The sequence below is a fragment of the Peromyscus maniculatus genome, chromosome 2 (assembly GCF_049852395.1).
Source record: "Peromyscus maniculatus bairdii isolate BWxNUB_F1_BW_parent chromosome 2, HU_Pman_BW_mat_3.1, whole genome shotgun sequence".
Classification (NCBI taxonomy): Eukaryota; Metazoa; Chordata; class Mammalia; order Rodentia; family Cricetidae; genus Peromyscus; species Peromyscus maniculatus.
Genome location: NC_134853.1, coordinates 136,931,656 through 136,941,582, shown reverse-complemented (window position 1 = coordinate 136,941,582; position 9,927 = coordinate 136,931,656). Strand labels below are relative to the sequence as shown.

Here is a 9,927-nt window from a genome sequence, read left to right as displayed (position 1 = left end):
AAATCTTAGGTGTATGCGTGCCTGAATATATGAGTTCACCACACGAGTGTAGTTACCTGCAGGTATTAGAAGAGGGATCCCTAGAACTGGAGTAACAAATGGTTGTGAGCCACCATGTGGGTGCTGGTGACTGAACCCAGTCCTCTGCAAGAACACCAAGTGCTCTTAGGCACTGGGCCATCTCTCCACCCCCTCCCAGTCCCATCCTGACTTCTCATCTCTCCTGGAGGATGCAGAAATGAGTGACATGTTTTCAGCCCTTTTACCCCATTGCATCATGTTAAGAGCCTTTGTCCCTCCCCGCCCCCCTCAGGACAAAGTAGTGTATGTAAGGTTGGAGAATGTAGGCTGAGGATACAGCTCAGCAGTACTGCTCCTGCCTAGCATGTGTGAGGCCCTGGGTTCAGTCCCAAGGAAGTGGGGAGAGAGAATTAATGTGGGGTCTACAGCCCAGTTTCTGAAGTCAGTAGAACTGGTTTTGATGCGATTATGCCACTGACCTATTGTGTCTTATTAGTTACTTCAAATCTGCTTCCTTATCTATAACATGGGATGATTCTTGCTCCTAAGAATGTAGTGCCTGATGAATTGAGCAAGGGCTCAGTGTTTGATTGACAGACTGTGAAGGTAACAGGTATAGTTATAATTGGACCCTTGGGGCAATCCTCCAGCAGACAAGGCAAAGGGCACAGATACATTGATTCCTACAACGCCTGGCAGTAAGTGCCCACCCACAAATACTTAAACCCAAGCAGTGGGCACCGAGTTGGAAATTATGCAGTACAGAGAGACCCAGCTTCTGTTACACAGCAAGACCCTGTCTCAAATTATGGGGTCTGTGAGATGGCTTGGTCGATTAGGAAGCTTGCAGCCCAATCTGAAGACCTGAGTTGGATCTTCAAGGACCCCTGCTCTCACTGTATGCACATGTGTACACACACACACACACACACACACACACGCAGACACACACACACACACACACACGCAGACACACACTAAAAACAAACTTTATTACACATGAGATACTTAATGTGGCCAACGGAAAGGACGTTCCACAGGGCACCGCAGGCTGACCTGAGAGTACCCGGGAAGTAGCCTGTGGAACCACAACACCCACAAGGCTTCGCGGCACTTCCGGTTGGTCCTGAGTATGAGGTTGGTGATTGGTTCTCTGTGGGCACGCCTCAACCCGGAAGTAATCTCCGCAGGTCCATGTGTAAATGGAGAACCGGGAGTTTGGAAGCATAGGACGTGGATCCTAGGGCCCGTGGACAGGTTGGTCCCGAGCCACCAACAAAACTGCTGTGACCTCGAAGACTGTTGAGGGCGCAGCTGCACCTCGCCCCACCCCATGGAGTCTACGTTCAGCAGCCCCGCCGAGGAGGCCCTTCAGCGGGAGGCGGGCGTCCCAGGACTGTTCACCCCGCCAGAAGACCTCGACCGAGTGTACGAGCTGGAGCGAGTCGCGAAATTTGTCTGCGACTTAGGGTGTCAGCGGGTGAGGGCCAGCTTAGAAAGGGAGGGTTGGTTCGCCTCTGGGCATGGATTGAGGGCTTGGGATTGGGGATGCTACATGAGGACTGGTGGGTTGAAGTCGCGAGTCCGCCCGCGTCGAACGGACCACCGCCACTCCGTGGGGCGGAGTGTCCCTCCGGAAGTAGGATCTTCGAAACTTGAGTGTTTCTTTCGTAGACGCTCTTGGTGGAGGAGTTTGGTTGTTGCTGACTTTATGGTTGTGTTTACAGGTGGCCTTACAGTTCCCTGACCAGTTACTGGGAGATGCCGGAGCCGTGGCTGCGCGGCTGGAGGAAGTCACGGGATCTAAGATGTTCATTTTAGGGGACACGGCCTATGGCAGGTATGAACTTGTGCTGGGAGTAAGTGGTCAGGTCTGAGGATCCAGGCCCCGCGGGGTTTCCTTGCTGACAGTGTCTGCCTCCAGTGACTGTTTGCATAATGATGAGACGCTCCTAATGCCAGTTTCCCCGCAGTGACAGTGAATTCCTAACATGTTCCCATCGATGACAACCCTTTCCGGGTAGAGAACGCCTCTCACCAACACTCTCTCTCCTGCAGCTGCTGTGTGGATGTTCTGGGTGCTGAGCAGGCTGGCGCTCAAGCCCTTGTCCACTTTGGTCCTGCCTGCTTGAGCCCCCCTGCCCGCCTGCTGCCTGTCACCTTCGTTCTGGGTCAGCGTTCTGTTGCCTTAGAGCTCTGTGCAAAGGCCTTTGAAGCCCAGAACCCAGATCCCACAGCACCGGTGGCACTGCTGAGTGAGCCAGCTTGTGCCCATGCCCTAGGTGAGAAATTATACCTGCGACGGAAGGAGGGGTAGGTCCGTGGCTGCATGCCTTAATTTACCCCATTGAGCACACTTCCACAGAGCTCCTGATAGCTGCTTAGCTTAGTTTGTGCTTAGGGTCACATTTAGTCACCTGGGGATTAGTTTGTGCTAAGGGTCACTTTTAGTCACCTGGGGACGAGGCATCTCCTGCTTTGCCACACTTCAACTCTGATGCCATCTCCTTCTCTTTCAGAGGCTTTGGCCACTCTCCTGCGCCCCAAGTACCAAGATCTGCTCATCTCCAGCCCAGCTCTTCCCCTGCCAGTGGGGTCCCCAAGTTCACAGCCTGAGCCCCTGGAGCGTTTTGGACGACGCTTCCCCCTGAGCCCGGGAAGGTGCCTGGAAGAATATGGTGCCTTCTATGTGGGAGGTTCTCAGGCCAGCTCTGACCCCATCCTCGATCCGGATCTGAGCAGACTGCTCTTGGGATGGACACCAGGACGGCCCTTCATTTCCTGCTGTCCAAACACAGGACGGACCCAAGACCAGGGTGCCCAGGCTGGGCGGCTAAGAGCACGAAGACTGTATCTTGTCGAGAGGGCCAGGGATGCCCGTGTCGTAGGGCTGCTGGCGGGCACATTGGGTGTAGCTCAGCACCGCGAGGCCCTGGCACACTTGCGGGAACTGACAGAGGCCGCTGGAAAGCGCAGCTATGTATTGGCCCTGGGGAGGCCCACGCCTGCTAAGCTTGCCAACTTCCCTGAGATGGACATCTTTGTGCTTTTGGCCTGTCCTCTGGGAGCCCTAGCCCCCCAGCCTCCAGGTGGCTTCTTGCGGCCTGTGTTGACACCCTGTGAACTGGAGGCTGCCTGTAACCCTGCCTGGCCACCTCCAGGCCTGGCTCCCCACCTCACACATTATGCAGAGCTGTTGCCCGGTGAGTGGTGGGGGCCCGCATCTCAGCTTGAAAGTTGGGGCTCGGAGTCAAGGAGCCGGGATAGCTATCTTTTCTGTCCATTTCAGGCTCGCCCTTCCATGTGCCCCTCCCGCCACCTGAGTCCGAGTTGTGGGACACCCCAGACATGTCGCTCATTTCTGGGGAACTCCGACCGCCACCTTCTTGGAAGGCATCAAATGGCACTGGGTGTTCTGCCCTCGCTCCAAGGCCCCAGCTGGAGCTGGCTGAGAGCAGCCCTGTGGGTAAGTGTGCTAATATCTGCCCCTGCTAGCTTCTTGTCCAGGTCCAGCCCACACAGCTTGTTCTCATTCCTTCTACAGCTTCGTTCCTTAGTGCCCGGAGCTGGCAGGGGTTGGAGCCCCGCTTGGGCCAGACACCAGTGAAAGAAGCTGTCCGCGGAAGACGGGGTATTGCCATTGCCTATGAGGATGAGGGGAGCAGCTGATGCCATCCCTGGCCAGTCACAGAGAGACACATCTGCGGCCGCGTGCTCCCTGAACCAGCGTCTCGTCCTCTCGCACTGATGCTTGAAGGAGCCCGGACAGAGGGCATGCAGGTAGCTCCTCCCCGAGGTGCTGTCTAGCCTGCCCTGGCTCTGCCTCAGCGCGCATCAGTGCAATAAACGCCGGTTAGACTGGTGGGGGAAAAAAGTTCCAGGGCTTTCCTGGGCCCATCTGTCAGCGGCCTGGGCCTGGGGCTGACCTCAGTTCCTGGTGTGCAGGTATATAGTTCTGCTCTTGTTCAGGGGCAGGAGTTAGATGATCCAGACCAGGGTTCTTCCACCTCAGCACTGTTGGACATTCTGGGCAGAGTCGCTCTGTACTGCGGAGGCTATTCTGTGTATGGTGGGATGTTCAGCTTGAGCAGAAGCATCCCCACCCCCAAGCTATGACAACCCAGATTATCTCCAGATGTTGGCAGATGTAACTGCTTCTAATTGAGAACCACTCATCGAGACCCACACAAAGACAGTATTCATTAGACACATGGCTTTTGCAATTTTAAAGTGGATGAAAAACTCAGTTTCTCAGTTACACTGATCACATAAAGCGCTCACATGGCTACATGCGGGACAATCCTGTCACAGTACAAAGCTCTGTGGGACAGCGCCGGGCTATGCTGACGCAGACTTGTCTCTGGGGGAACCAAAGAAACTCAAATAAACTGAATACTTTTCCTCTTGTTTCTCTTTATTCATCACACCTCAATTCTATACAGTTCCTGTGGATGGATATGGGAGTTAGATTTAGCCAGATTCCTGTCCTCAAAGTGTGGTTGGGAAGGAATAGTGACCCCATGGAATAGACTTGTATGTGAAGAAGGGAGCCCCAAGGGCAGCTGGATCTCATAGCAGGCTCTTGAAGGGGACTTAAGAGGCATCCCAGACGGCAGTCCTAAGCTGGATCTTGTAGAGAAAAAAATGTTAGAATAATATGAGTGAAAAGAACATTTGGACCTAAACACAGACCAGTCAACATGGTGGGTGCTTCAACCAAAGTCGAGTTGCTGGGCTGGAGAGGTAGCTTGGCAGAGTGCTTATGTAATGTGTAGGCCTAGGGTTTAATTCCCAGCAATGGTGTGTGTGTGTGTGTGTGTGTGTGTGTGTGTGTGTGTGTGTGTGTGTGCTGAACCCCAGGCCCTAGGATTTAATTCCCAGCACTGGGGTGTGTTTATTGAATCCCAGCAGAACTTACGTATTGTTGTCCACATCACCCAAGAATCTTATATGGCACTGTCCAGATCATGTAGTGTCCAGGCTAATGGTAGAGGCGGAGCTGTAAACCGCCATGGGAACCGGGTTAAAGTGAGCACCAGTCATGTATTCTACCATGTCCGGAGGACCCATCTGTATGCCAGGCACTAGACACACAGTGAGTACAACAGAAACCATGGCGCTTCCACCTCCTGGGGAGGATAGACAGACAGACAGACACAAAACGTAGTATCTCAAGTGGTGATAAGATTACGGGAAAACAAAAAGCTGCCAAAGAGGAAGGGTTGTTAGAGAGAGGAGTTGGAAATTACACAGAATGGGTAAGGAAGGCCTTTGAAGGTGAGCAAAGACTGGAAGCTAGAGAGTGGGGCACATGAGGAACTAGAAACAGGGTGAACAAGTGTTAAAGAAACGAGGGCGGCCATGACTGACAGGAGTAGCTAGGAGGGTAATCTGGCCGCAGAATGCGTGAGGCGCCTGGGAGCACAGTAGCTTTGCACACCGTATTTCTGAGTGAACTAGGAACCAAGGGGCATTTGAGCAGGAGAATGGCATGGCCCTGGAAGCACCACCTGGACATCGTGGGGGCTCACAGCGGGCACTCCACCCTGCCTCTGGATTGGGAAAGGCAACCTAGAATGACCTCTGATGTTCGCCAGTGTGAAGGCCATGAAATCCTCCTTCAAGCAGAGGGAACGGTCCAGCACCTTCCTAGAACTAGGTAGGACTGGAAAAGACCGGAAGGATCTGCAGCGGTTGGAGAATAAACGGCAAGTCCACTGGGCAGGTTAGGGAACTGGCGGCTCAGGTGGAGAGCCCGTACCTGGCGAGGAGAGCGCCGGGCGAGACTACAACTACCACAGTGCTCCGCGGCACGACGTCGGCCGCGGCCCGACCGCAGCCAGCCAGCCACTGCGCGCGGGGGTCACGTGAGCCGGCGCGTCACGTGCGTCGGTCAGGTGGAACTGCGGGGCGGGCCCAACAGACTGCGGGGCGGACGGTGGTCTCCGTGCTCTCCCAGGTCCCACCGATCCGACCTCTGCCGTCGCTGCTGCCATGACGGGGCTGGCGCTGCTCTACACCGGGATCTTCGTGGCCTTCTGGGCCTGCATGATCGTCGTGGGTGAGCGGGGCTCGGGCTGGCGGGGCTGGCCGGCTGGGGCGGGGGCAGGTGGCAGCCAGAGCCGGCCCGGCGCCGTGCCCTACCGCAACCTGGGAGGCCGACCCCGGGCTGGGAGAGCCACGCTGGCCCTTCCAGGGCCGTGACTGCCGGCCCCCTCTTGTCCTCGAGCCGCAGACTTGGGCGCCCTGCTTCCTCTTTTCTCTCCTCGCCCTCCCCCTTCTCGGCTTGTTGGGTAAACAGCAACTGGGCCGGCGGGATCTGGCGCGGCCCCGGGCGCAGCGCTTGTTCTCCGACCTATCCCCACCCCCCCACCCTCGCCCGTGGAGGGGTTTGGTGTCATCGAGGAAGGCGGGTTACCTAGGGAGTGGCAAAGAAAAAAAAATGGAGGCCTGGGCGGAGGTGCTGTTTCGCCCCGGGATTCTACCGAGATAGATGTGTCAAGCAGTTGGGCAGTGTCTCTCGAGGTTGGAGAATGTGCCTCCGAAGTGCAGCCCTTGACTCCTCTTCTCGTTGCTGCAGGAATCTGCTACACCATTTTTGACCTGGGTTTCCGCTTTGATGTGGCATGGTAAGGGATTCTCCTAGGAGCCGCTCTCTTTGTGGAGTTTGAGCCCCAGCCCGGCTCTTCAGACACACAGACCTTTGGGAAATAGGAAGTCCAGGACTGGTGGGCTGGAGCTGGGTGGGAGCTGAGCTGGTGTGCTCTCCCCAGCCGTGCCCTTTCCTGACCACAGCCGAATCGCTTTCTTCCCTCTTCCCACACTAGGTTCCTGACCGAAACTTCTCCCTTCATGTGGTCGAATCTGGGCATTGGCCTAGCGATCTCCCTGTCTGTGGTCGGAGCAGCCTGGTGAGTGTCGGTGGGACTAGTGAGTGGCAGGCTCTGAGTCGTGGCCCGTGGTTGTCACTGGGTTCTTAATCATCCTGGGGACAGTGACTACTTGGGCTCCTTTCATCCGTTTCTTACCCTTCCTCCAGGGGCATCTATATTACCGGTTCTTCCATCATTGGGGGTGGGGTGAAGGCCCCCAGAATCAAGACCAAGAACTTGGTTAGGTAAGTCTGAGGGCTTTGGGTTGTCAAAACCAGCTGTGATGGGGGTCTGGTGACAGTCTGGCTCCTGACCAGTCTGTCATCGTGAGTCAAGGAAAGTTGGCTGGGGATTTTCTGAAGAAATGGCTGATTTCCTTCTCACCTCTTTTCTTCACCCTGCCCCCCACCTTTACCATTACTATCGACAGCATTATCTTCTGTGAAGCTGTGGCCATCTATGGCATCATCATGGCAATTGTCATTAGCAACATGGCTGAGGTAAGAGAAAAGCAGAGGGCAATCCATCCCAAGGGTTTATGCTTTACCTAAAGATTGGAGGAGAGGGAAGGTAGGTGCACTAGGGGATGGTTTCTGATGGCCTGTCCTCCTCAGCCTTTCAGTGCTACTGACCCCAAGGCCATTGGCCATCGAAACTACCATGCAGGTGAGTGGGTAGCAAAAAGCTCGGTCTTGCCAGGCATGGTGGTATAAAAGGGTGGGCCCTTTTATCCCATGACTGGGAGGCAGTGGCAGGCAGGGTTAAGAAGCCAGCCAGCACTACATAACTGCACAGTGAGGCATCCCCACACCCTCATCTACACACTCGCTCCGAGCTCCGACTTCCCAGCTTCAGACTCCTAGATTCTCAGCTGCTTGGCCTGCTTTACAGAGTTGGGGTGGGATGGCCCATCAGCCCATGGGGCGGCATCTCCTGTGCTTGTCTTGGCCTCACTCGAGCTGCCTTTTATCCTCCAGGCTACTCCATGTTTGGGGCTGGCCTCACAGTCGGGCTTTCCAACCTGTTCTGCGGAGTCTGCGTGGGCATCGTGGGCAGTGGGGCCGCCCTAGCTGATGCACAGAACCCCAGCCTCTTTGTAAAGATTCTCATCGTGGAGATCTTTGGCAGTGCCATTGGCCTTTTTGGGGTCATCGTCGCAATCCTTCAGGTGCTGAATTCCCCCTGGGAACTGTGGTCTTTGTCCTTGTCCCCAGCCCTACTCTGCTTTGAGAGCAATAAAAGCCCCTCCCTCCCCCACCCGTAACTGTGGAACCCTTCCCATCTCCTGGTTCCCCGTCTGTTGCTTTGTGTTTATCTCTCCTTTAGCCCCTCTATTTCCATCCTTTCCCTCTCTGCTGCCGCCTCTGGAAATGTCTTCTTTGTGATAAAGCCTGGGGTGGGATATCTGTGACAGTCTTGACTTGATAGGCACTTGGGTCTATGTGCATATTATATGTACGTGGCATGCCTGTCAGTAGACTGGCATGTCTGAACTCTGTATTTTGTCAGTGTGTGGGTTTGTGACTAAAAGACCAACCTGAAGGTCTAAACATGACTGGGTTGACTCTTGGGGACACTGGCACTATCCATGCCTGTCTGTTATAGTGTGTCTGTCCTTGTACGGTCATCTGTGGTCTGTCTATCCACCCACTGTCCTGCTGGTTCTTATCTTATCACTGCCGCTGCCTGATCTGTCCTGTTCTTCTTTTGCAGACCTCCAGAGTGAAGATGGGTGACTAGGTGATCTGAATGATGGGGCCGTGCCTCGCTGTTATTTATTGCTGGTTTTCCTGGGACAGCTGGAGCTGTATCCCTTAGCCTTTCCTGGGCTTGGTGTTCAGGGCCCTCCTGCACTCACCTCCGGCTGCCTGTTGACTTCGAAGGCATTGCAGTCCAGCCTGAACCCCGGTGTGGGGGGTGGGCTGCTGATGGTGACTGTGTACAGCTGTGCACCTGTGTCCTCTACCCCCCATCCAGCCCATCTTCCTAGTGTTTGTGAAATAAACTTGTTATTTGTCCCGGTCATGGAGACTTCTGTTGGCCCTTTGCGACACCTCACACAGAAGAAGGGTAGGGCCTGTGCGCTCACGTCAACCTCTTGTAACTTTCTCTCTGTACACACCATCTCTGCTCTGGACAGTGCTAGCCCCTGGGTGGTGAGGGCAGGGCGCTAGGCTGACTATAGCAGGGAGCCTCTTCCTTGAAAAGTCTCAGCTCTAGGATCTTCCTAGCCCGATGCCCTTGGACCCTTATGCACTGGACCCAAGTGAATTAGCTAATTAGTTCACCTTTCAGGCTTCGAACTCCTGAGACTCCCTACAGCTTGTCTTCCTGGAGCCCAATTTTTATCTTCTCTTTATAGTCCTGTATGAACACCTAAACTCTTCCAGAAACCTCTTCTCTGATCTCAATTCCTGGGGCCCTGTTCAGTCCGCCCATACCTCTCCAATTCTAGATTGTTTCCTAATCTTACCCAACCTGCTCCTACCCCAGAAGTCATTTTTAGTCAACACCTTCAAGGGTCTTACCCAGCAGGCAGCCCTGGTCGGCTGACCTTGAATCCTGCGCCCATGAAAGAGTTGGCAAGGCCCTAACCCCTTGTCTGAGTCGCCCACTATCGAGACCCCGTCCCAGCGAGCTGAGGGACCTAGCCAGCAGGCTGCGCACTATCTAGACCCGGTCCCCACGACCTGGGGGGGACCTAGCCAGCAGGCTGCGCACTATCGAGACCCGGTCCCCACGACCTGGGGGGGACCTAGCCAACAGGCTGCGCACTATCGAGACCCCGTCCCATCGAGCTGAGGGACCTAGCCAGCCGGCTCCTGACCTCTTTCCATCCCTAAGGCAAGCTGGTGGAGGAACCTGACTGATTCCCGCGCCTCTCCTGGGTCTCGGGCATCCGCATCAACGTCTCCCCGCTGCCTGGGCCGCGCAGGGCCAACAGCAGGGGCGGGCGGTGGAGCGGCGCGCGGCGCGTGCGGGAGCGCTGGAGGCGGGGGCCGCGGGGGCGCGCGCGCGGGCGCGCGGGCCTGGC

At 55.6% G+C, this 9,927-nt stretch overlaps 2 protein-coding genes and 1 long non-coding RNA gene across 4 annotated transcripts; 2 read left to right on the top strand and 1 right to left on the bottom strand.

The window, feature by feature from the left end:
- The first annotated feature begins 1,184 nt into the window (after positions 1-1,184).
- Dph2 (diphthamide biosynthesis 2) lies at positions 1,185-4,422 on the top strand. Of its 2 annotated transcripts, none has more exons than XM_006997135.4 (6): positions 1,185-1,501; positions 1,749-1,861; positions 2,080-2,303; positions 2,541-3,224; positions 3,311-3,487; positions 3,566-4,422. In XM_006997135.4, exons 1-6 carry the CDS (start codon positions 1,355-1,357, stop codon positions 3,688-3,690), a joined length of 1,470 nt encoding a protein of 489 aa, XP_006997197.3. In that variant the 5' UTR covers positions 1,185-1,354; the 3' UTR covers positions 3,691-4,422. The 2 variants fall into 2 exon arrangements, with proteins under 2 accessions (XP_006997197.3, XP_015845783.3); XM_015990297.3 differs by having other exon boundaries at positions 1,205-1,449.
- On the bottom strand, positions 4,415-9,842 carry LOC121827343 (uncharacterized). The gene is made up of 2 exons (XR_013049297.1): positions 9,721-9,842; positions 4,415-6,722 (listed from the first exon to the last, which is right to left on the bottom strand). It is a non-coding gene; the product is annotated as an uncharacterized LOC121827343 (long non-coding RNA).
- Atp6v0b (ATPase H+ transporting V0 subunit b) lies at positions 5,948-8,918 on the top strand. The gene is made up of 8 exons (XM_006997136.4): positions 5,948-6,082; positions 6,602-6,650; positions 6,849-6,932; positions 7,061-7,138; positions 7,324-7,393; positions 7,508-7,559; positions 7,871-8,061; positions 8,607-8,918. Exons 1-8 carry the CDS (start codon positions 6,016-6,018, stop codon positions 8,631-8,633), a joined length of 618 nt encoding a protein of 205 aa, XP_006997198.1. The 5' UTR covers positions 5,948-6,015; the 3' UTR covers positions 8,634-8,918.
- Positions 9,843-9,927: the final 85 nt, after the last annotated feature.